We start from the raw sequence: 26,710 nt of genomic DNA on the forward strand, positions 1-26,710 counted from the left end.
GCTGGACGTTAGGTGCCAGCCTGGTTGGCGTCCTCTGAGGCCTCGCTCCTTGGCTCGCAGGCAGTCGCCCTCTTGCTGCCTCTTCGCGCAGTTGTCTGTGTGCTTGCACTTCCCGCATTGCTCTGTGTTCTGATCTCCTTTTCTTAAAAGCATACAGTCAGATTGGATTAGGGCCCCCACTCATGGCTCTTTTTTTGGGGGAGGCGCACCCATGGCCTATGAAGTTCCCAGGCTAGGGGTTGCATCGGAGCTGTGGATGCCAGCCTATGCCACAACCACAGCCACATGGGATCTGAGCCACATCTGCCACCTATACCACAGCTCATGGCAACGCCAGATCCCCAACCCACCGAGAGAGGCCAGGGATCACACCCGTATCCTCATGGGTACTAGTCGGATTTCCTACCACTGAGCCACAACGGGAACTCCTCATGGCTCTTTTTAACCTCATCACGTCTTTAAAAGACTTCTCTCCAAATACATCCACATCCTCAAGTCCTGGGAGGTAGAAGTTCCACATATGAACTGTGGAGGAGACAGGATTCAGTCCACAGATGACCCCACTTCAGTCTGCCTGAGACTCCCAAACAATTAGCTCTTAGTTGAGAGTAAGTATTGAATAAATATGCAGAAATGGTATATCTCTTCCTAAAAAACCCCTGGCGAAGTAAGAGAACCTTTTAAGGGTAAAAATGCAGGCTTGGCTGATGCGTCCTGGGGCTGGGTGGCCCGGGGGGCAAAAGAGGCCAGATGGCTTCTTCCTGGCCATCAGACACAGGCAGTGATCATTCTAGCTAGAGGCAAAGCACAGGTGAATGAGCCACTCAGGCCATATGCTACTGTCCCAAGCCTGCCTAATTTGAGTCACCTGAGTCTGAGTTCTGGCCATGAGAAATCAGCAGTGCATATTTTGGGGAAAGAGGAGAAAATGAGGCAACTGTGATACTGACAGGAAATCAGTCAAGGACCGCTTGTCCAATTCCTTTTTATAATGTATAAGTTATCCATCTCGCACGTGGTGGAAGAGGCAGTGCTTTGTTATCCTGAAGTGTGTTCATGTCCCCCGAATTAAAAACAAACTCTTCAGTGTGTTCAAGGACATGGTGAGTCTTTGAGTCTACAGATCTCTGTTTGCCAAAGGGTCCTACGCCTGTGGGGTCGCGTGTGGGCTGGAGGAACACAGGACCGAGAAACTAAGCCTGAGAAGCTAGGCTGTGCTTCTCGGAGACAGCGCAGCGCGTCTGGAAATGGGTGCCACATCGCTGTCCTTCCCCGGGGGGCCCGAAGGTCTCCGCGCCCTTCCTTCCCTCCCCGAGTCACGCACCCGGGAAGGTTCAGGTGGGGGCGCCGCCTCCGCGCCGGGGCGGAGCCCTGAGTGCACGCTGATTGGTTCGGAGAATTGCGTGGCTAGGATGTGGGCGGGGATTGAAGACAGAAGGGCGTGGTTAATACCTGGGGCCGGCCTTGAATGCCGCGCCAAAGAATGGACGTGGTAGGGAAGAGGAAACGGGGGAGGGGAGTTAATGGGCAGAGTGGTGTGACTTGAAGTGCAGGGGGTTTCTAGAGGGTTGGGAAGAAAGGAAGGATGGACGGTTGCCAGTCAGCGGGACAAGAGAAGATGCTGCAGAGGACATACTGCCCGCAGAGCTCCCAGTATTTTACAGGTGAAGTTTGTCGACCCTGGGATGGATGTAGTAAGACCAAAACTATCATGTATTGACTTTTTTTATACCAGGTTTAATATACATTATCTTCGATTCTCAGAATTAAGCGGTTTATCCAGGGCTGTGTGTCTTAGTGAATGAAGCAGGATTTGAACCCAGGCTCCTGGCTCTCAGGCTGGTGCTTTGTCCCCTGTGCCGTGAGAGCTGGAGCAGGTGAGGCTAGGTGTTGGAAGGTGGCTGTCATTAGGTGTCTGTGACTCTGACAGTGAGATAAGCTGCAAGTTTGAAGGAGGGGCTTGAAGAAACAGAGAGGGACTCCAGAAACTCCTCAGGGCTCAGCTTCTGCAGGCTTTGAAGGGAAGGTGAGGGCGAGGAAAGGGCCCCATCATCTGCCAGCTCTGGACCTGTCCTCGTGAGACACACGGCCCTCAACTGTTGTCAGACATTTCAGAGCACGATGACCGCGGCTGCAGAGGCTGTGGGGACACCCGGACAGAGCGCACCAGTGGCAGTGCATTTTAGTGGAAACTTCCGAGACACCAAATTAGAAAATTCTGGAAACTTATCTTGAGAAAATAAATAGATTAGACTAATAGAATAGTAAATAAAACCTTCACTAAAGTATTAATTGCAATATTATTTGTGTATGAAATGAATTAGAAACCATTATCTGATACCGGGGAAAAGGGTTAAATACAGTTTTTGTTTACCTGAGAAGTTAGTTGGTCATTAAAAATAAAAATTATAGACTGTGTGGCAGCAAGAAAAAAGTCTTGTTTTTCACATTAAGGGAAAAAATTGATGCTAAATTTTATGCACATTACGAGTAAAACTCTTTGATTCACATGGATGAAGATGGTCAGCACATTTGTAACCACGAAAATGTATGTGGAGTGGTTTTTTTTTCCTATTCCTCTGTCTTCCTTTTAAGTTTCTGTAATAATAAAAAATTCTTTTTCCAAATTGAGGCTTCTAAAGTTGTGTTTACATCTCAGTGCCTTCTCGCAAAGGCTGCTTAAAATGTATAGCAGACGAATGGTTTTCCTTGCGATGCACAGGTGGGTAAATGGATATTTTCAGGTAGTGGACGGTGGTGCATTCTTTCAAAATTTCCTTTCTGATAGTGTTTTTGGTCAAAAGGAAAAATGACCGAGCTCCTGTTGCGGCCTGAGTTTGTGCCTCCACATCCTTCTTAGGGCAGAGGTGCGCGAAGGCCAAAGAGTAGATGCTTGTCATTTTCGTCTGCTCAGGGACCACTTTTCTTCCTTGGTAGCAGCACTTTGGCTTTCATTTGAGGAAAGGAACTGTCCTTATCTCCTCTTTGTGCATCCTGGGCTGGGACATGACCTAGGCCCGGCCAGAGCGGATACTGCGTTCTGCGGCCACAGTGGTTATTTATTTATTTTTCCCATATTAAAAAATTTTATTGAAGTAGAGTTTATTTACAAGTTGTGATAGTTTCTGCTATACAACAGAGTGATTCGGTTACACATATACACACATCCGTTCTTTTTCAGATTCTTTTCCCATATAGATTATCACAGAATATTGATTGCGTAGAGTTCCCTGTGCTGACAGCAGGTCCCCACTGGCAGGCATTCAATATACAGTGTACGTGTGCCAAGCTCAAATCCCCAGTTCCCCCCTTCCCCCACCCCACCTGTCTCCTTTGGTAACCATAAGTTTGTTTGATGCCTGTGAGTCTCTTCTGCAATAAATTCATTTGTATCTTTTTTTGGATTCCACGTATAAGGGATATCCTGTGATGTTTGTTTTTCACTGTCTAACTTCACTTAGTATCTCTAGGTCCCATCCATGTTGCTGCAAATGGCACTATTTTATTCCTTTTTATGGCTGAGTAATATTCCATTGTGGGTGTGCTTGTGTAACACATCTTCTTTATACAGCATATATATGGGTCTTGTTTTTGTATCCATTCAGCCAGTCTGTGTCTTTTGGTTGGAGCATTTAGTCCATTTACATTTAAGGCAATTACTGATAGGTATGTTCTTATTGCCTTTTGTTAATTGTTTTGGATTTGTTTTTGTCGATTTTCTCTGGCCCTTTATCTCTTGGCCTTTTTTCTTCCCTTTTGTTCTCTTGTGGTTTGATGACTATCTTTAGCGTTGTGTTTGAATTGCATCTACTGCAGGTTTTTCGTTTGTGGTAACCATGAGGTTTTGATATAGGAGTCTATATATCCACACAAGATTGCTTTAAGTTGCTGGTCTCAATTGCAAATGCATTTCCAGGATCCTGCATTTGTACCTTCCTCTTCTCACAATGGCTGCTTTCGGTGGCATGTGTGTGCGTGGATGATTTCCTACCTTTATTAATGTTTGCCTTTACTGGTGAGGCTCACCAGTAAACACAGTGGTCATTTTAAGGGGGGCAAGTACCCCAAGCATGCGGGTCAGGTCTGGGAGCTTGAGCAACACCTGTGGAAGGGCACTCTCCGCAAGCATGCTAAGCTGGAAGAATGTAAGTTTGAAAGTGCTAGGGGCCATCATGGAGACACTAGAACTTGACAGTGAAGTAACACAGAGAACAGAGGTGGCTGAGAAGGGAGGAAAAAGAGAAGGATGACATTGTTTGAGCCCCTTGATCTAGCTGTTCCTGAATGTAATCATTCCTTGAACTTCCTGATCAGATGAGCCAAAGAGATTCCTCTCTCTGAATCTCTTTTCATCTCTTTCTCTCTCCGGCCTTTTTGCCCTTAATCCAGCTTGAATTGGTTTCCTTCCGCTGGCAACTCAAACAATCCTGCCTGTGAAGGATGTCAGTTCTTTGCTGTGCCTCCAGGTCGGAGGAGGTAGGAAAGTGACGGAAGTAACGGGGACCGCTGCGAAAGAAGTGGGCCTTGACTTGTTCAGGGCAAAGTCCTTTTTCACCTCGGGTGAGCCCTGACAAGGGCAGGTCCAGATTGCACAGGGTAGAAGGTTTGCTGGCAGGACAGTTCCCGTCAAAGAAGAAGGATGAGGGTGGGAACGCTGGGGATGCATATTGGTGGGGGACAGGGAAGAAATCATTAGGGCTGAAATGCAAATTTCAAAATGCAGGTAGCCTACAGCCAGCCCCAGAACTTGGGCACACACATCCTCAGCGGCTTTGCGTGGTGTTTTTTATTACTGCTGCCTTTTGATGGTTCATCCTGCATAATTATTATTCTGTATGCTTTGGAAAATTTCTTTGTACATTCAGTATCAGGCTATTTCTCATTTTTATTTTCCTGCTTTTTTTACCTTCTTGTTCCAAAGCCACTGTCTGACTGTTTTACGGTAAAGATTTGTGTGCAGCTTAAATCAGTTGCTAAACATCAAAGAGTCCTGTGCATGTGTAATAAAGATGTGGGGCGGGGACGGGGTAACCGCAATCACGGTTGGAATTTTCAAATCTGTAATAGTCAGCACTCTGCCTAAAGGGAAGAAGAATGTGAATTTCTATGCATCTGCTTCATCAGGTGTGGCTCACATGGGATCACCTGAATTCTCAGAGGGAGAAAAAGAGCATTTAGAAAAATCGAGGCAGCTGCGGAAAGGTTTCCTAGTGTTAGAGACTGAATGTTTGTGTCCCCCTGAAATTCTTACGGTGAAATCCTAACACTGAAAGTACTAGAAGGTGGGGGGCTTTGGGGTGATGCGTTGCAAGGGCAAAACCCTCACGCATGGGATTGTGCCCTGATAAAAGGGACCCCAGAGAGTGCTCTTGGCCCGTCTGCCATGTGTGGACACAGCAAAAGACCACTTCCCAGCAGACAAGGCATCTGCTGGTGCCTTGAGACGGACTTCCAAGCAATAAATATGTGCTGTTTAAATCATCCCGGCTTCGGTGTTCGTGTTTGTATCGGCACGAATGGGCCGAGACGTCTAATGTATTGGTCATTCGCCTGCTTTCTCCTCCACCCTCATTCCCCCTGCTCTGCTGCGTACGGGGGTGGGGGCGCTAAGACCCAACAGGCTGATGGCTGGGCTCTCTTCCCAGCTGCTTCTGATTTGGTTCGGCCATGGGTGGCGCTGGTTGAGTTGGAAGGGAGAAGAGGGGAGGGAGCCTCTCTGCCCACTTCCAGCGTCCGTTGGCTCTCCTCTGGCAAGGGTGGCCTTGCACCTGGATCAGGGTCTTGTGGCAGTTCCAGGACCTCCGGGGTGGAGCCTGTCTGTGGGTCCCAACAGCATCTGAGACCCTTTGGTGGCTCCACGGTGCCCCCCCCCCCCCAGGTTCTGGCTGCTCCTCTAAGGTTCGAGGTACGTTAACACTGTCTTCTCCGCTTTGTTTTTCTAGCCTTTGTGGGTGTTCTGGGCCCATGTGTGGGCCCCCCATTCTTCTGCTAAAGTCCTAACTCTCCAGTACTTCAGAGTGTGACTGTATTTGGGGATGGGCTGCTTGAAGGGGCAATCGAGTGACAGTGTGATCTTTAGGGTGTAAATCATCCGATAGGACTTCCATCCTCCTAAAAAGAGGAGGGTAGGACACAGACACACGCAGAGGGACGTCTAGGTGAAAACAGGGACAAGATGCCATCGGCAAGCCCAGGAGACAGATCTCAAAAGAAACCAGTCCTGCCCACAGCTTGACCTCAGACCTCTGACCTTCAAAAACTGGGAGCAAATGAATTTTTGTTTGTTAAGCCTCTAGGTCTGTGGTATTTTGTTAGGGCAGGCCTCGCAATTCATTACAGCTGGTATGTATTAATCTCTGGGTTAACCTGCTGTCTCTACTTTGTTTGCTCAGCTCTTTTTATGTGGCCAATTTCTTAGGTTACATTTCTTATTTGAAATACCTGGAATGGTTTTGTCTAACTGACTGAAACACTTATAAATCTCCTAAGTGTATGTATCTTAGACCTAAAAGCCTTTGGGAAGACAGACATTGAAAAAAAGATGGGGAGGTTTTTGTCGTTGCTTTTGGTGAAAAGCAACACTCCTTTTGTACCTAAATTCAAGAGCTATTTAAGAAAAACAAGATGCTCCCCATTGAAAATTGGACAAATGTAATTATAATGCTGATTTATTTATTTATTTTTGGCAATGAACCCTAGTGGGTCTAAAAATTTTCTTTTCTCGTCTTACATTTAGAACCCAGCCAATTATTTCCTCAGCGTGTGGCTTTTGCTCTGGCTGTCTAAGCTAGTTTGGCTTCGCCCCTACCCTGATTTGGCAGGGCCCCACAAACACTGCTGGAGGGAGTACGATAAAGAGGCCTTATCATGGGTAAACCTTCAGTCTTGTTGAATGCGATAAATTTTGCCACCGTTTTGCCCACGCACAGACTTGGATAATTCCTCCCAGTTCCCTTAGGACTTCTTTCTGGTATTATTTTCTCTCCAAAAGTGTCCTCCTGTCTCTTCCCCCCAAAGAAGGCTGCGAGCCTCAGGATGGAGATTCTGAGATAGAGCTTTCCTGGGACGTGCTCGTGGGAACAACACCTGTGCAGGTGTGAGGACTTCTGATGGGGCAGAGGAAGACACGCAGCTCCAGAAGCACCATCAACCAACCCTCGGGGCTCTGACGGCTCAGGAGAGAGCCAGCGTGGACCAGGGCACATGGGCTGCCCCTGCCCCGGACAGTGCATGGCCTCAGGTAAGGCAGCTCCTCAGCAGAGGGCAGAGGGACATGGCTGTGAGCTGGCAGTAGGGACATGGCTGTGAGCTGGCAGTAGGGACATGGCTGTGAGCTGGCAGTAGGCAAGGCTTCTGGCAGCCTCAGGCTGATCGCCTGGGCGCTGAAGGGAAGGGAGGAGGGCACAGCGGGGTGACGCCTGGGATTAGGCCGGTGGAGGTTCGGGGCGCTCAGGGCGCGCATGGCAGCATCTTAGGGTCGTGCATTTACACGTCCCCCTGAGATGGGGGGCTGCTTGGGACCAGGTGTCCTCTGTCTCCCCAGCATGCGGTAAAGACGTGGGCTGCAGCAGGCCCCTGAGAACTATGGACTTCGTGGGGGACAGTTGCTCACTCGCTTTACTTAGTAGTTGCAGTAGGCAGGGCATTTACTGTGTGGGGACGCTCTGCTTTAAAGGTGGGGTTTAAAAAAAATCTTATGTTTAGTTTCATTCTGGAGAGGCTTATGTGACCTGGGCTCTATATGGTGAAAATCCTGGAGGGCACATTTTGGGCCAAGCAGAAAGCCTGAAAATGGGCCTGAGAAGCTGATCAGAAACAGGACCAGGGAAACACGTGTTGAGAATGACGCTGCCCGGGAGCACTGGGCAGTAATGGCCAAATGCTGCCTGGGCATTGTTTTCCCTCTCGCCCTTCTGTATCCACAGACATGACTCAGAGGTTGGCATTCAGTACATGCTTTTGCTTAGCTGCCACTGCTTCCAGCAGGCCCCAGAGTCAATAGGCCACGCGCTCACCACCAGAGCCCGGTGAGAAAAAAGGTTGAAAGGCGACATCAACAGGAAATAAAACATTTTTATTGAATATCTGTGTAATATGTTAAGTCATTTTTAACAACAATCAGAAAACTACTGTGGAATTCACTACACGAAGTGAAACAAAATTTAAACCACCTCATCAAAAATGAAGGTAAAATACAGCTAAAGTAGTTGGCTCGCAGGCCACGAGCCATATGGCAGAAGAAAACACCCCAACATTTCTACAAGATACAGAGAAAACCCACACAGAGAAACACTCAAGCAGGCAGTAAATATACACGAAGGCAACTAGGATCTTTCTAGAGCATCAGATTCGAATACTTGACACAGCTTTGTCAGAAAGGTACATTGTGGCTTATCGGAGGATGAAAGTTGGTCTTAAAGCAGGCTCGGTCACTGACTCGTGGAAGATGGCATAGTACCAACTAACTCTATGGTGACAGTATCCCATGTCTGGCAGTGTTGCGAGAGAATGCATTCGTCGTGCTTTAACGCGAGAAATGATGTGTATTCAGCAGCTCGAACCTGGTGGCTTCAAAGTGTTTGTTTCAGCGTGAACACCTTAAAGCTAAATACGGTGAACTTAAAAGTTGGAGTCTGGTAGTCAAAGAATTTTCAAAAGTCAGTCCACTCTCTCTGGTAGGGTTGGGTCTTGGAAACGGGAAGGCTTCTCGCTTGAATCTTCTTTTCAAACTGGTACTTGATCCCACATCATTTGAATGACTCGTGCATTTTCTCTCATCTACACCTGGGCTGAAAGGTGAAAGGGCTCGCCTTTGCTCCGATGAGGAAAGAACAAGACAGGAGCCCCAGTTTTATCAGGAAACAGCCAACCTCGTGTTGGAAGCGTCTCCCCAGCCCCTGCTGAATTCTCTTGGCGGTTTTAAAAACCATGGCATGAGAGCCTCAGGTCTGAGCATGAGGTTCATGCCTCCTTTCCCTCCATTTCGTTTCGGTGTGTTTGACGATGACCCTTCACTCAGAGCATCCCTACTTTCTGGGGGCTGGGAGTGAAAATGGGTCATGGAGGTGAGTGGGACAAAGACCAGCCGCAGTGGGGGATCATCGGCTGCCGTCCAGCAAAGCGGTCGCCTACCAAGGTGGGGAGCAAAAGGGACCGTTGCACAGTGCTTGACAAGATGCTGTGTGTTCCGCCGCATGCGTTGCATCGTTCTTGTCTTCTGCATAGCTTTTCAGTTCGGAATTGGTCCTTTGTAATGAGAACTGTTTGTGCTACACACACCTTGGGCAGTGCAGTAGAAGGGAATGGCAGTATTGTTACAATATCACTACGGAATAGATTGAGTGCTGTCCACTGAGGAAACTACGTTACATGTCTAAGCACACACACGGCGGTCACAGTGTTACACAGGGCAGTCCTTGAAGACTCTTGTGGAAGGACTAGTAGCTTCATAATAGTGCCATTTACTACGTAATAACATTGAAAACATTTAAAAACGCCTCCTAAATCAAGCATCTAGTATACATAAGAGGTTGCTTCAGTTTTCTAGAACTTGTTCTTGTTTCACCTTTTTTTTTTTTAAAGGACAAATTAAAACTTATTTACGTAAAAAGAGCATATAAAAAGATCACTAGCTGTCTGTTTTGGCTTAATTGAAGTGCATTCAGAACTATGGCTAATTGTTTATTTTTTCCTCTGTTGATGGGATTACAATACTGTCTGTTTACCACAAAGTAATTTTGTGTAATAAGCACAGATTGCTGTGTTAAAAATATTCTGCATTCCTTCTACTCTGGTTTTGTATAATAAAATATTTTGTTACAAAGTCGAACGTGCAAACCTTTTGGAATTATTATAGATGTGAAATCTGCAATAGAATTCACAGGCTGCACATTTTGTAGAAAGGTGATAACGGAGAGCTACTTTTTTTTTTTTTTTTTAAGTAGTCAGGCAATATTTCGGAAATGCTGACTTCTTTTCCCCTCAGCTTCTTCCCACCCACCCCATCCCCAAACAAATGCACGTGCATGCGCGCGCACGCACACACACGGAACAGCATCGCGTCACTGCTCTCTAGGCAGTAATATGAAATCATTGACTCCTGTCCAGCTGCTTCCTCAAATGTAAAAGTGAAGCACTGGTTTTAGCTCTGTAGATACACACAGACTGATGCTATTCTGGTTTGTGGCTATGCTTCCAGGAGGTCAGGCTTGATGCTGCTCAGATCATGCTCATTTGCCTGAAGAATTCTGTAAAATTGGATTCACCCACCAAATATGTGGTGTCAGTGTATCTTGGTGCTCAAATGAGTCAATAGAAAGCTCAGGTTTAAGTTGTCCTTTAAGATGTCAGTTTCATTGTACTAGTGCCTTACAAGTTGATATTTTTGCTGGAATGCAGACGATACTATATTTACCATATAATATATTATCAGCTCTCCTATATCTCAGTCCATTTACATAGTTTAAAATAGAACATCTTATTAAAAACATCTAGATATACACAGATTAGGAAACACTTACAACATACAAATACACAAACTAGAAATAAATCTTTAGCACACTGGTATATACAGCGGTGTGATACAATAAATAATTTCCGTCATGCTCTATCTACACATCATATTGCTTAAAATAAGAGCAGATTCGGAGGGCAGTGGCAGGATGAAGGGCTTATGGGCTCTCTACGTTTAAATTTGTGCAAATTAAAACAGGATCTGAAGTACCACTGAATTGTGTTAGGAACGCATGGCTGGAAAAATGAAAGGACCCATATTACTGAGGTATTTACAGATACTGGCTAAAGAGCACTATGTGGGCAAATGCAGAAAGGCTTCTCTCCTTTACTTCTTGACAGCCAGCATGGCATCAACTTCCTCCTCCACCTGTAGGGTGTGCCACTGGGCGATGGGTCGCCTGGGGTTGGCCAGCATATCTGACCAATGTCGCAGCTCCGCTCCGGTGCTATTGTAGCCCACAAAGACTTTGCCGATGGCATCGTTCTTGCCAATCTTGTCATAGTCCAAAACAGTTACCACCACTTGCACTTTCTGAAAGAGGACACCAAATAAACATTAATCGTCCAGCTCTAGAGATAAAGCCCTTTTACCAAGCTTCCTTGAGATTGAAGCAACTGGAAAAAAGAAGAATCACTCTCCAATCACCAAGACAAGGCTGCAAATGACTTGGACACGAAAACCTGAGTCCAAACCCTGTTGCCCTGATTGTGTCACCATCATTGCCATCGTCATCTTCTTTAGCATCTTCAAAATATTCAACAAGTGCTCATTTTGGCACAATTCTAAGTCTTTTATGTGAACCACTCAGTTACAATAGGTCTTGTTAACACTGTCCTCATACAGATAAAATGCTGAAGCTCAGGGAAGTTAAATCACCTGCCTGCAGTCATAGAAGAAATAAATAGCTTTGGAGTTCCCACTGTGGCAAGGTGGGTTAAGAATCTGACTGCAGTGGCTTGGGTTTCTGAGAAGGCGTACGTTCTATCCCTAGCCTGGTGCAGCTGGGGAAAGGATCTGGCATTGCCACAGCCCTGGCGTCGGTTAAGGCTGTGACTCAGATTCAACCCCTGGCTGGGGAACTTCCATGTGATATGGGTGTAGCCATTAAAAAAAAGAAAGAAAGAAAGAAAGAAAGGAAATAAGTAGTTTGGTTTTCACAGTCCACGCTGTAAAATACCAAGCCAGGCTGCCCATGTCACCTTGTGTTCACCTCTAAATCCATCTGTTTCCACTGCTTCATCAGCCAAGTTTCTGGCAATAGTGCTAAGATCATTCTTGGTTACCATTTTCACAGCAACCACGTGCTGCAATCCTATTTCAGGTGGGAAGAGCCAGTGTTTGACATAAAATGAATATAGAATTTCAGCTCATCACTTGATTGTTGTGAGTATAAAACATGACAACAGAGTGAACATCTTAAAGTAGTAGCGAGCTAAAGATGATTTTTATGGTTCATAAATCCTCTCAATAAGCATTTCTGTATGGAGCACTGCCATCAAACGGAAGTACCTGTTCAGGCCACACAAGAGTTACTCCAGCGACTCCATTAGATTGCGAGCATCTTTTCAGTGACTTACTTTTTTGAACTGGAGAAAACAAATCTATACCATTTTGACATGAGAGAAACCTTTTTTAAAAGTACAATTTAGGTATTCCTAAGTAATGCATTTGCATAATCAACACATGCTATGACTCCAACCTAGACCCTGAGGGAAAAGATAAAGGTTAGAATAAAGCGGAATATGCATCCGCTTTGATTCTGGTGGCCAGAATCAAAAGAAGCAGAAAATGTAATGATGGAAGCCAGGGCCAGATGAAGATGCTGCCCAGTTAGGGCACTTTAGTGGGCTTTGGACTCGGAAGCCTGCATTACTGTACAAATGTGTTGAGAGATGGCGCCCACGTACAGCTTCAGATCAGAAAAAAAGGTCGCTTCTTGAAGTGGAATTCAGAATGTAAAATGCATTTGCAATAAAGGAACCCAATTTCCATCTTCCCTTGTGCAGCCTTGGATTGATTCCATTATCAAGGGAATGACCTATTCACTGGATGATTTGGAACTGAGAACAGAATCATGTTGGTTCGGAGAACTTTTCCCAAGTGAATGCCTCAGGATGCAGTTATATTTCAAGGAGTGGGGAGAGTGGGGACCCTAGGAGCATCGTGCCTAAAAGTACTGAGGGTTTTCGGAGGTTGGAGTGAGTTTTGATTATTTCATCCAGGAATGTATTGATTAGTAGCAGTCAAGACAAAATATCCTTATAAAGGCCTTGGGTTAATTCTTCCAGTTGCATAAGCAGTTTATTTACACATTTTTTTTTTTGGGGGGGGGTGGGTTGCAACCTTTTCATGTGCTTTTGGGAATCAGCGTATTTTGCTTCTTGTAACATATTTCATAAGGATAGAGACAGACAGATCATCTTATAACCTTAGCATAAATGAAACCTAAACCCCCCAAATAGCATGTTAAATGCTCAGTTATTCTCTCTAGGGAAATGCAAAGACTAGGAAGGCAGTCTCTGGGGTGGGAGGGAGAAAAAAGAATAAATTGATTCAAGGAGCAGAGAAAATAGGATGCAAAGGCATGCTCATTATTTCCATGCCTCGTGGACCCTGTCTCGGGCTGAGGTTTTTGTCCTGATAAAATGTTATCGTCTCTGAAAGGCTGCCCCAGAAACCCAACATGGCTTGTTTTTAACGTGCTTCATTTTCAATATATTTGCATTTGCTGAAAGTTAGAGTTGAAAAGGGACGTGTATTTTTTTTTTAAGGCATGGAATTGTAGCTCAAAGGAGAAGATTTACAATAGGATTTTTCATCTCAATGTCCTGCCTTATATTGCTTTATGGAATTAAAACACAAAATTCCAGGAAGTGTCATTTTCCATAGGAAGAAAGTCTTAGAATCAAAAAAGAGTTCCCTGAATAAATATTGCAAAATGAATTGGTGGAGAAAATTGGATGTCTTAAGTTGCCAGTGAGTCCAAAGCAGTGAAGCCACTGGTTCAGGCTAGTGAGCAAGTGACTGGGGACAGGGAATCTGTGTCTTCTGCAATGTCATTTACTTGTATAACAGCTACTGAAAGTAAATAAGTAGGTATACATTTGCTGCCATGTGAACAAGTATATAAGAAAGGTTCTATAAAAACTATGAACTAATGTCAGGATGGCGGGTTATTGTTGAGTGAAGAAACTGCCATATGTTATATACAGCAGCTACTAGCCACACATAAGCATTTAAATGCAAATGAATTAAAATTAAATAAAGTTCCTTGATTATACTAGTGGCTGAGGAGCTCATTGCCCACGTATGGCTGGTGGCTACCATCTTGGACAGCACGGATGATAAAATATTTCCATTCCCACATATCCAGTAGGATAGTGCTGATTTACATATTGTTTCCTCTTATGTGTTAGATATGTGTTCTAATAAAATGTTAATTTGAAAAAGATATAATATTAGCCTTGTAAATAATAATGGGAACGAGTTACTGAGGGTTCTTAGGTGCTCAGCATGTTCCAAATGCTTTATATGCATAACCATGCTTTGACATGGATTCTGTTATTCTTCCCATTTTATATATGAGACAATTCTCTCTCTCTTTTTTTAGGGGGGAGCTTTTTAGGGCTGCACCCATGGCATATGGAGGTTCCCAGGCTAGGGGTCGAATCAGAGCTACAGCTGCTGATCTCATCACAGCCACAGCAACACAGGACCTGAGCCTCATGTGTGACCTACACCACAGCTCACGGCAATAGCAGATCCTTAACCCACTGAGCAAGGCCAGGGATTGAACCTGCATCCTCATGGATACTAGTTGGATTCGTTTCCGCTGTGCCACAACGGGAAGTCCTATGCGAGACAATTCTAAGCCTGTTTCCTTGTATGTACATAAAATTGTGATAATAATGATACCTTTCTTATAAGATTACAGTAAGGATTAAATGAGATTGCACAGGTAAAGTACTTAACTTGGACTTAGATAAATATACAATAAATATAGCTATTGTATTAGCTGTATTCATGGAACAAAGGTGTGATGTATTCATAAGGTATTGTATTTTAAGAATAGATTAAAAATAAAAATATGCAACTGAAGAATATTTGCTGACTTTTGTTCTTCTGGATCTTTAAAAATTTCTATGCTGTAGTTTTTTTTTTTTTTTGTCTTTTTGCTATTTCTTGGGCCGCTCCTGCAGCATATGGAGGTTCCCCGGCTAGGGATCCAATCGGAGCTGTAGCCACCGGCCTACACCAGAGCCACAGCAGCACAGGATCCGAGCCGCGTCTGCAACCTACACCCCAGCTCACGGCAATGCCGGATCGTTAACCCACTGAGCAAGGGCAGGGACCGAACCCGCAACCTCATGGTTCCTTGTTGGATTCGTTAACCACTGCGCCACGACGGGAACTCCTTTTTTTTTTTTTTTTTTTTAAATTAAAGTATAGCTGATGTACAGTGCTGTGCTAATTTCTGCAGTACAGCAAAGTGACTTGTTATATACTTTTATACATTCTTTTTAAAATTCCTTTCCATTATGGCTTATCCCAGGAGACTGGATATAGTTCCCTGTGCTAAACAGTAGGATTTCATTGTCTACCCATACTAAATGCAATTGTTTGCATCTACTAACCCCAAACTGCCAGTCCATCCTACTCCCTCTCCCCCCACCCTTGGCAACCACAAGTCTGTTCTCTCTATCTGTGAGTTTGTTTCTGTTTTGTAGATAGTTTCACTTTTGCCATATTTTGGATTTCACATATAAGTGATATCATATGGTATTTGTCTTTCTCTTTCTAACTCCACTTAGTGTGATAATCTCTAGTTACATCCACACTGCATTATTTCATTCTTTTTTATGGCTGAGTAGTAGTCCATTGTATATATGTAACACATCTTAATCTGTTCATCTGTTGATGGACATTTAGGTTGTTTCCAAGTCTTGGCTATTGGGAATAGTGCTGCTATGAACATAGGAGTGCATTTATCTCTTAGAATCATTGTTTCGTCTGGACATAAGCCCAGGAGCGGAAGTGCTGAATCATATGATAATTCTATTTTTAGTTTTCTGAGGAACCTCCATACTTTTTTCCACAGTGGCTGTACCTATGTCTATTCCCACAAAAAGTCTAGGGGAGTTCCCTTTTCTTCACACCCTCTCTACCATTTGCTATTTGCAGACTTTTTAAAGATGGCCATTCTGAACAATGCAAGGTGATGCTTCATAGCAGTTTTGATTTGCATGTCTCTACTAATGATTTTGAGCATCTTTTCATGTGTTTACTGGCCATCTGTATGTCTTCTTTGGAGAAACATCTATTTAGATCTTCTGCTCATTTTTCAATTGGGTTGTTTGGCTTTTCTGTTGTCGAGTTCTATCAACTGTTTGTATATTTTGGAGAGTAAGCCCTTATTGGTGCATTGTTTGTAAATATTTCCACCATTCTGTAAATTGTCCTTTCATTTTTTTTTATGGTTTCCTTTTGCTGTACGAAAACTTGCATGTTTGATTAGGTCCCATTTATTTTTGTTTTTATTTCTATTGCCTTGGAGACTGGCCCAAGAACAACGTTGGTGTGATTTGGGTCGGATAATGTTTTGCCTATGGTCTCTTCTAGGAGCTCTGTGGTGTCATGTCTTATGTTTAAGTCTTTAAGCCATTTCAAGTTTATTTTTGTGCATGGTGTGAGGGTGTGCTCGAACGTCACTGATTTCCATTATACTGCCGCTTTGATAGCTACCCTTCATCTCTCCCTCAAGTCATGGACAACCTTGTATGTAACTTAAAAGATAAACCCACATGAATTATTTAATAAGGTGTAAAAAGAGTGTTCCTTTAAGCAGTTGTACTCTCTGATACCCATTAACGATTAGCAAGAAATAGCCCATAATTATTGGATGTGAACTCTGGATCCATTAGCCCAACTGTGGACATGGAGTGAGAAAACCTCAGTGTATTTAAGAATTACTGATGAATGAGATTGTACGCTATCGTCCCGCGGCCACATGTAGGAGTCTCTTTTGACATGTTAATCACAGGGTCGTTTCATAGACTGCTTCCTACCACAACGATTGTTATCTGGCAAATTAAGGTTTTGTTTTTCTGAAAATATCCATCCATTCCAACTCAGAAACAGGAGGCTGAATTTAAACAATTACAAATGCAGCTGAGTCTAATTTTCTGCCGTTAATCCTTTTTAATGGTGAAAGATTAAAGATGCTACCTGTTTAACATCAACCAAACGATTTCTTTTATCACTACTTTTTTTTGCAATTAAGATGTGCTAAAAAGCATCCCACAGGCGTTCCCATTGGGGCGCAGTGGTTAACGAATCCAACTGGGAACCACGAGGTTGCGGGTTTGATCCCTGGCCTCACTCAGTGGGTTAAGGATCTGGCGTTGCCCTGAGCTGTGGTGTAGGTTGAAGGCTCGGCTCGGATCCCGAGTTGCTGTGGCTCTGGTGTAGGCTGGCGGCTACGGCTCCAATTTGACCCCTAGCCTGGGAACCTCCATGTGCTGCGAGAGCGGCCCAAGAAATGGCAAAAAAAAAAAAAAAGAGAATCCCACAATATGGCCTGGGAGTAAAGAATGAAAGCTCACTTTCTTCTTGTGGATGTACTTTTTGAATTAGTAGAATTGTTCTGTTGATTGTCTTTTTCCTACTTCACTTCTGCTGAACGGAGGACCAGTTGTTTTTGGCCGATGAATCAGCACTTCCTGCGCTGTGTATTTTCTCATTTCCCTCTTGATGCAGCCTGAGCATCAGTGTGCATGGAAGAATAGCGGCAGTTCTAATGGAGACATGTGCACTGATAATTTCCCAGGTCTGTGTGTTTACTTTTGTGATCTGAAGAGATGAAATTAAATGGGAAGAGCGAAGGAGTTTGACATTACCTGGATTTGCTCAAAGGGCACTTCAAAGCTGAAGGACTCATTGTAGTAGGGGTTCAGTGTGTTCTTTTTAATTGTTGTCTTTTTCTTCTTCAGCCTCTTGCCATTCTGCATCAGATGAATCTTTACATAAGGATCTGAGAAACAGGAACAAAAATGTTAGGGGATCAGAGACACATATTTTAGATTATAACTTAGCTTTTAAAAAGTCCAAGTATTCCCAACAGGAAAATAATTGTGGAGTGTATTTTGTATTTTTGACAATTTCAAGGTTTTTGCTTTTTTTTTTGTCTTTTTAGGGCTGCATTTGCGGCATATGGAGGTTCCCAGGCTAGGGGTTGAATCGGAGCTGTAGCCACCGGCCTACGCCAGAGCCACAGCAACGCGGGATCCGAGCCGCGTCTGCGACGACCTACACCACAGCTCACGGCAACGCCGGATCGTTAACCCACTGAGCAAGGGCGGGGACCGAACCCGCAACCTCATGGTTCCTAGTCGGACTCGTTAACCACTGCGCCACGACGGGAACTCCTCAAGCATTTTTTTAATTGAAAGATTTTAAGTAACCTATGGCCCATTTTTTTTTTTTTTTGCCATGGTATCTCAATATTTGTAGTTGAATTTAGGAGATAAGAGCAGTGGTGTGTTGGTAGACCAGCTCTTTGGGAAAAAAAGTCTTGATGTTCCACATTTTAACATTTATGGTATAAATATTCTCAGCAGGGTTGATTTCAAGCTAACAGTTTAACAACTGGCTTACTAAATTCCTGAAAAATTAACAATTGGCTCTTGTGAGCTGGCAAAGAACTGGCTGCAATATACCACTGCATGGAAATAAAACGCTTGACACAGAGGATAAAGGAACCATTTCATCCTTTCATTTATTCATTTGCTCAAACAGCCTATCAGGGTCTAGGGACATAGCTGTGAACAAACCGGACTGTCCCTGTTTGCAGAATGCAGCTTGAGACTTGGAGGGGAATAGACCAGACAGCAAGCTTGTAAAGAAAAGAACTGCCTATGAATTAGAAGTTGAGAAGACTCTGGAAGGAGAGAGCGGATGGAAGTGTGATGAGGTTCCTGGCAGTGGGCTGGTGAGGCCAAGGGAGGAATGGAATTCGTACACGGAGATCACTCGGGTAGGGCCTTTCTGTGGAGGAAACATTTAAACTGAGATGTGAATGCTGAGGCCACATGTGTGAGAGAGAATGAGAGTGTGTGTGTGTGCATGTGTGCGTGCATGCACACTCGTGTGCACGTGAGAGAGAGAAATAGAGAAATAGATCCAGGAGTTCCTGTGGTGGCGAGGCAGTAACGAACCCAACTGGTACCCATGAGGACATGGGTTTGCTCAGTGGGTTAAGGATCCCGTGTTGCGTGAACTGCGGTGCAGGTGGCAGACTCGGCTTGGATCGGGCATTGCTATGGCTGTGGCGCAGGCCAGTGGTCCCAGCTCCGATTTGATCCCTAGCCTGGGAACTTCTCCATGCCACGGTGGGGCCCTAAAAAAGACAAAACAAGAACCACCAAAGTAGAAATAGATCCAGGACACATGCCGGAACATGCCTGGGTGGGAAAAAGCTTTAAGAGTGCAGGGAAAGAAGAGCAAGTTGGTGGTACACACAGAGGTAATGAGAAAAGGAGCAGAAATTTCCCTTAGCAGCGTCCCCAAGGTCTCATTAGTAAAGGCGAGGTAATAACTAAGTCACTGGAGAGGTAAGACCATTCTCATTATTAATGGATGAATGACATTCTTTCAGATTATTAAGAACCAATGCCCAGGCTTGAGAGTAAAATCCTACTATTTTCGTAAACATTTTCCCATCTGATATGTCATACATGCTCATTATAGAAAAAATAGCAGAAATCAGTAATGAAAAGAGCAAATTATAAATCATCCATGATTTTACTCCCTTAAAATAGCCACTGCCAAGTCTCCCAAGATTCTTCTCTTTAGAATGTGTAGAGCTGGGAGAAACTTGACAGATAATATAGTCTAATGCCCACATACTTTCAGAAGATACAAAGTCAGGTAAAAAAAAAAAAAAGTGGGTTTTCTCTCCCTTATTCCTATCCCCCAGGAGAACATAACTCTTGAAGGACAGAAACTTTGCCATATTCACTAACTGAATTTACTAAGCAGTACCTGGCACTGTTCAAGCTTTGCTGAACGAATTCGTGGAACTTTCATAGGGTTGGCCTCCTAATCTGGGGTTTCTTCCTCTCCGTCCTGTCTTCTTCCCACTGCCCCAGAGCCCACAGTACCTGGATATGTGTAGCTTCGGGTTCCGATTTTGGTTCTTAATGCTACATCCAGTCTAGGGGCTTGTAATCAAGGTTTTCATCCAAATGAAGACTCTCTTTAAAAGTCAGACCAAGAGATGAGAAACCAGCTTCATCAGCTGAATACTTGGTGGGTTAAAAGCATACACTACACATAATTGCAAGTGAAGGGAAAAATGGGCCCTTTTCCTTTTTTACCTGGTAAGGCATCTTGCTGTTCACAGGCAATGCTATTTTTGGTTCAGAGAACTTGTTTCCCTATGAAGGTCCCTGGCTCCCTCCAGCCCAGCCCCCTGCATTGTTATAAAGATGCTCGTCTCCAGTTGCTCCTTGGCACTGACAAAACACCCAAATACCAAATACTCCGAAGTCAATGTTGATGCCTCCTATTTTTGCATATTGAACCTTCATCAACCTAACTCACGCACAGGTTTTTGCAAGAGAAGCACCCTTCATCATCTAAACACTGACAACCTGTCTTTAATACCACTTAGATAATCCCTGTTGCCACCGAAACTGGTGCAAAACTTGCGACAGTTTGCTTCTTTTCTTTATCTTAACAATGGGGTTGGCGTTCCCACCATGGCCCACTGGGTTAAGGATCCAGTGTGGTATGGGTTGCAGCTGTAGCTTGCATTAGCTCCTTGGCCCTGGACCTTCCACATGCTGTGGATGTGGCCAAAAACGAAAGAAATAAAAGGGTAGAGTCTGTCTGTCTGTCTAACTGTGTAGAAAGGAAGGGCTCTTTCCTGAACTCCATCTAGTCTCCAGTATGTGCGACTGTCATTTTCAATTCGGGAAAGTGATGGACTGGCATCCAAGAGATGCTTCATTACCAGTAACCAAAGGTGGTGCAAAGAGCACAGACTCGCCACCTCATTTTGGATGACTTTCAGGCCTATCATTTGGGTTTTTTGTCACTGTGGTCCTGCTACCTTCCCTCATCACTTGCCAGGCTTTCTTTTCGTCTGAAATCAGCCGAACGGAACTTTATTTCCTTTCTGTCATAATCGCTGTTAGGACTTGGGGGTATTTTAGGCACTAAAATGAAGTCGAGCTCAAATTTTATATGCTGACAAGGCTTTTTAATATACACGTGGTGTTTTTTCTTTCCCGTATTCGCGATTACGGAAGGCAGGAAAAGCGCTCCCTCCAAAGAAGTCCACCTCCTAATCCTCGGAGTTGATGAACACGATACGTTACATGGCAAGAGGGACTCTGGAAATGTAGTGAAGATTAAGGATCTTGAGATGAGGGGATTATCCGGGGCCTAATCTAATCACGCACAACCTCAGAACCTTTCCTGGCTGTGGTCAGAAAGAGAGGTGGCAGTAGATGTTGCATCAGAGACAAGCTGCACTGCTGGCTTTGAGGCTGGAGGAGGGGCCACAAGTCACTGAAAGCAGGTGGCTTCTAGGAGTTGGAAAAGGCAACGGATTCTTGCCTGGATCCTCTAGGAAGGAATGGGACCTTGGCGACACCTTGATTTTAGCCCAGTTAGTCTGTGTCAGACTTCTACAGAACTATACGAGAACATACATGTATTGTTTTTAAAATCAAGTTTGTGGTTATTTATCATGAGAGCAATAGAAGGCCAATGCAGCAACTGCACTTGAAAAGATAATTCTGCTGTTTATCTAGCAAGGTTTGAGGATAAAAGTCAAATTTAAATTGGTCTAGAAAACAATCTTTTGGAAAAAATCGATATTTTTTCCCATCTTCTAAAAATGACTACAGCATTCTTCAAAGCAAAATCATTCAAAAATGTGTCTTTTTTAATTAAAAGAAGTTAACCTGGAACGTGCAGTCAATCAGAAGATAACAGTTACATAAAGATGTTTCAGGATCTGTGGTAAAATTAGTAGAAATGGATGGAATGTTAGCTGCGAATAATTTTTAAAGTAAAACCCAATACAGAGTTTAATAGTATCATGTTCCTGGTGCTCCTTTGTAGAGCACTTTAAGGTCATATAAATATATGTATCTATAGCCTAACACACACACACACACACACACACACACACACACACACACACACGTATAAATTACCTCATCTTCTCCAATACTTACTGCAATCCAAGTGAGAAAACTGGGCTTGGAAAGGCTGATTTTTTTCTCAAGAACTCAAACCAGTCTTCTGACTCTGAACCTGCTGCTCTTCGTGATATGTTAGAGAAATAACTTAGTCAAGTGTTTGTAAGTACAGACGCTGCAGCCTCCCTTACTTTCTCTGCGCCTCGGCTGTCCGACCACTGTGTTATTTGATCTCTTTATGCCATAGTTCCTTCACCTTCAAGCCATGAGAGTGATAAAGCCTTGCTCAGAGAGTTGTGAAGATTAAATTGAGTTTCTAACCTAACGTGGCAAGGGCTTCAAAATGTGCCTGGCACATATTGTTATTAATTTTTTTTTTTGTCTTTCGTCTTTTTAGGGCTGTACCCGAGGCATAGGGAGGTTCCCAGGTCTAGTTGGAGCTACAGCTGCCGGCTTATGCCACAGACACAGCAATGCCAGATCTGAGCCACGTCTGTGACCTGCACGACAGCTCACGGCAATGCTGGGTCCTCAGCCCACTGAGCCGAGCCAGGGATCGAACCTGCAACTTCATGGTTCCTAGTTGGATTCGTTTCAACTGCGCCACTCCCTTTGCTATTAATTATTAATCTTTATTAGGAGTTGTGAAAGGGCTGACATCTAAGTCAGCACCTGTACATCAGACTCTTTTCCAGCTCATTTTGCAGAACAGGCGCCCACCATCAGGGTACGGGAAAGTCTTTCCACGTGCTGCAGGCGTAAGCCAAGCTGCCCCGAGTGCCAGACTGACTTCTGCAAAGAAGGACACTTTTTTTTTTTTTCAGTTTAATCACATGTGATATGATTTTACACACAGTGAAGGGGGTTTTTCTCTATGCTACTTTGCTCAGCCTGCAACACAACCTCATGCTTCCAATACTCCTGTGACCCCAGCTAAACAACATTTCTGGCCACAGAGCCTGGCACTGGCATGCAATGTTTTCACCAACACTGGTGTCACTGGCACAGTGTCAACCTGTAGAGACACATTTCCAAAAAAGGATATAGCCTATCCTTGGAGGACAACTTCCCCCCCCCAGTGAAGCTGGCCACCACCTCCGGCTGATTCGCTGTCAACCTCTTCACTCTGGTTGGTTCTCTCTTTCTAACTTGTTGCCACATCTCAAGATCAGAAACCCAGTCTCTCTTGGGACCACGCCCTCCCCTTCCAACTGGTCTTCCTGTAATTGTTTAAATGTTATTTGGCCGCACCGAGCTCCCTCATTAACAGCCGTCAACGTCCTGCCCACAGAAGCAAATCACACGCTAAGGCCAGCAGCCCCTCCCGACGTCCTGTCTCCTTTCCCCAGACCCTGCTCGGCGAGGCTCTTCCTCGCAGAGAATTTCAAACGCCCTGTCTTTGAACCGCCCGCCCTTCGGCCTGCATGCCCTTTCTTTCTTTCTTTCTCCATTGCGAATGCGGCTTAGAAGTCACCTCTTCGCGACACTTTTACGGAGGACTTTCTCAGTCACAACCTTCAGACAAACCTCTCCCTGCCCGGCGGCATTCTCTTTTGTACGATTGCAAGGCGCACACGTCTGTCTTCTCCGATATCGGAGGACTTCTGTGATCACCGAAGAGCACAAAGCCAACATTCTGGTGGGAAAGTGTGTTTTGCATTCAGAACCATCGGCTTCAAGATCAACTTCCGGAAGATGACGTACTTGGAACAGGGCGCGGGGCGGGGCTTCCCTGACGCTTACGCACCCCGATACCCGGAGCACTGTCACCCCCTTCTTCCCGTAAGGTCACATTATACCAACGTCCTAGAAATAGAATTGCCAAACATCTGGCTGTAAGCAGGGATCCTTTTGTGTGGATACAGAGGCGCCACGAAAGGCTTTTTGCATTTGCAATGAGCACTAGAAAGCAGCAGTTCAAAGCCGAATGACGCAAGATGCCCGCGGTTGGCATCTTGAACATTTTGCAAAATCATACTGTCTTCTTTCTTAACTACCGTGGGCCCTGGTATCTGTGGCCTTTCCATTTCAACCAAAGACTTGATAAGAAATAGCTTCATTTGGGCTGTTCTGTGCAGTCCCCTCTGAGCCAGTACCCAGCTTCTGAGGAACTTCAGTATCATGGTTTTTCTTTTGCAGCCCCCCACCCCCGGGAATAATGGTCGCTAAAGCTCGACTTTATAGTGTTGCATGAGAAAGGTAGTACTTGCATTAATTAGGGCTCCGAATTCAAGTGACTGATACTTCTTTCAAAATGGTGTCAACTGTAGAAGTAGCTTATGGAATTATACGAGGGAAAAGTCCAGAAGGAGGACTGTGTGGCCAAGATTGTTAATTGTTCCTTGTGAAAAATCCTTTCACTCCTGCTTTTTTGCAATCGAACTCCTGAAGTTTTACCTGGACACCTGTTTCCAGCTGGAAATCTTTCTCCCAGACTCTCTTACAACTCACCTTGCAACGACAGCTACCTTCTGGTTATTGGAAGTGAGTGGAAGTGATACGTGTAAACTCTATAGCATATTCTTAAAACAGGGGCTGTCAACAGGGCTAGTTCATCTCCCTGACATTTTGCAATGTCTGAAGACATTTTTGTTGTTGTTATTGGGGGTGTGTGTGACATGGGCATTAAGTGGGAAGAGGCCAGGGATTCTGCTAAATATTCTACAATGTAGGACAGCTCTCAACAGTAAAGAATCGTCAGATCCCAAATATCAACAGAGCTAAAACTGATAAACCCTCTGCCTTGGAGTTCCCGTTGTGGCTCAATGGTAATGAACCTGACTAGAATCCCGAGGATGTGGGTTTGATCCCTGGCTCTGCTCATCGGATTAAGTGTCTGGTGTTGCTGTGGCTCTGGTGTAGGCTGGTGGCTACAGCTCCAGTTTGACCCCTGGCCTGGGAACTTCCATATGCCATGGGTGAGGCCCCCAAAAGACTAACATAAACTTAAAACAAACAAAAACCCCGCACAAACCTGCCCTGAGCTTCATGGCGCCATTTTCCTTTCTTTTCTCTTGGAACTGAGGCAGGGATGTGATGAGAGCGCAGCAAAGCAGCTTTTACCTCGCAAAGTGAAGGCAAAATTCTCTAGTGGGATGAGCAAACGGGAGAGGAAGGTCCCGGGTCCCTAAGTGACCTCACAGCCCTGGACCTCACAGTCCTGCACACCCACCACCCATGGAAATGAGGGAGCTATAAAGAATGTCAAACAGCACTTCGGTCTTTCGGAGCCCAGGGTATTGTAGATTCTCCTTGCTACAGCTCTTCAGTCAGTTCTTGTATCTGATACAGATTCACCAGTGTCAAGGTTCCGGGTCTGCCCGTGTCTCGAATGTCTCCTATGCGCTCCTGCAAAGTCCACATGGTGGCCTCCCCAAGGCATCCTGGGCGTTTCTCTTTAGTGACGCAAATGACTACCCCAGTTTCAAGTCTCACGTCTTCCCACTACAGTTTGCAAGGACCAGAGTCTACATCAGAATTCCCAGGAAAAGTCCTGAGTGCACGTGATGAGCTAGGTTGGCTTAGTCCTGGGTCATTGCTATCCCCGAACCAGTAGGGAGGGCCGGGGATCCTACCTTCGGAGCGTGGGGTAGATGCAACTCTCTTCTAAGTACAAGACTAAGAATAGAAGAGTATGGTGGTTCTTGAAACAGAAATTAGAAGACTCTTATCGAAAATGCTGGGACTAGAAGTTGGGAGGCAACCAACCAGTGTTTACAGAGTTTCTCAACCTAGGGTCTCTAGGATTCCATCTCTGTCTAAACTTGAAAGTGTACATACGCTTATTTTCAGACAGACATGCCTTCCCACTTGAGATCAAATTCTTAGGAATGAGCCATCAAGTGCTTCTGTAAAGTGGCCCAGCATTAGCAGAGACAGCCGAGTTAAAACCTGGCAGATTGAGGATTTAAAATTTCCTTGCCAACAGCTGCTTTTTTTGAGCTCTGATGGAGGGTTTCATCACTAAGTCAATCGTCGAACAGTTTACAAATAATTGAATAGTAACAGGGTTCACAGAGCAGACAATTTCCATTTCCATCGCTGGCAATGATAACACATTTACCTGAGGGGCGTCTTTATAAATAATTTATAAGTATTTAGAGAAGGCTATGTTGAAGAACTTTGTGTTTGTATTGTTTAAAATGCTCCCTGTAATGTTATAGTGAGGATACAGCATCAGAGGTATATTCTGGGAAACTTTTCGATGTGAAACCCCCCTGTTTAAAACTGAATTTACATTCGTTAAGCGCCGTATTTGCTATAAGAAAACAACATTACAGAAGCAGCTGCCGCAGTGAAAAGCAACCTAATTTCAATGAGACAAATCATAAAATAGCAAAGGCTGATTTCGTTCACTAATGGTGGCAGAGTGCTTTGAGGAGACAAAAACGTAAGTGCAAAATGCTCTTGTTAGGAATTAAATGGCAAGCACTTTTGGTCGTGTCGGGGAAGTCACCGAATGCCAACAACCATTTCTGTGGTTGCCCAAATGGACTGCATGTGACCGTCAGCCTCCTGACTGAAAGTGTGGGAATGCACCCCCAAAACCCAGGGAACGGGAACGCAGCAAATGAAGAGTCCCAGGCGGCGTGTTTATGGACAGGTGAGAGCACAGTGTAAGCGGGAGCGCCCGGGGGCGCAGTGGGAAAAGGACTGGCGGTGTCACTGCAGCGGCTCAGGGCGCTGCTGTGGCGTGGGTTTGATGCCTGGAACTTCTGCATGCTGTGGGTGCAGCTGACTAAACGAAACCAAACAAGTGTAAGGGTTTGAGCTCCCCCTTGATAGAGAGGGAGTTCACCGTGTTGGCAGAATCGGGATCTCTTCCGTTCCCTATTTAAGGTGAAATTCTTCATCTGTGATTCAACCCCTTCCCCCCTTAACTTTGGAACATCTTTTGGGAAAAGGGCAAACACATGCGAGTAGGGACGTAGCAATCATGTTTGATTCTTTCTGGATGACTGCAAAGAGTTTGGTGGTATGACCA

At 44.8% G+C, this 26,710-nt stretch overlaps 1 protein-coding gene across 1 annotated transcript in view; it reads right to left on the minus strand.

Annotated features, from left to right (window-relative positions):
- Positions 1-8,055: 8,055 nt before the first annotated feature.
- Positions 8,056-26,710, minus strand: part of SYT1 (synaptotagmin 1) — a 523,537-nt gene continuing 504,882 nt past the window's right edge. The window contains exons 11-12 of the mRNA XM_047788370.1: positions 17,413-17,546; positions 8,056-11,047 (exon numbers count right to left, since the gene is read on the minus strand). Of these exons, the coding sequence (XP_047644326.1) occupies positions 10,841-11,047; positions 17,413-17,546 (341 nt within the window). The 3' untranslated portion in view covers positions 8,056-10,840. The remainder of the gene's footprint in view (positions 11,048-17,412; positions 17,547-26,710) is intronic.

This window comes from Phacochoerus africanus, chromosome 7 (assembly GCF_016906955.1).
Source record: "Phacochoerus africanus isolate WHEZ1 chromosome 7, ROS_Pafr_v1, whole genome shotgun sequence".
Lineage (NCBI taxonomy): Eukaryota > Metazoa > Chordata > Mammalia > Artiodactyla > Suidae > Phacochoerus > Phacochoerus africanus.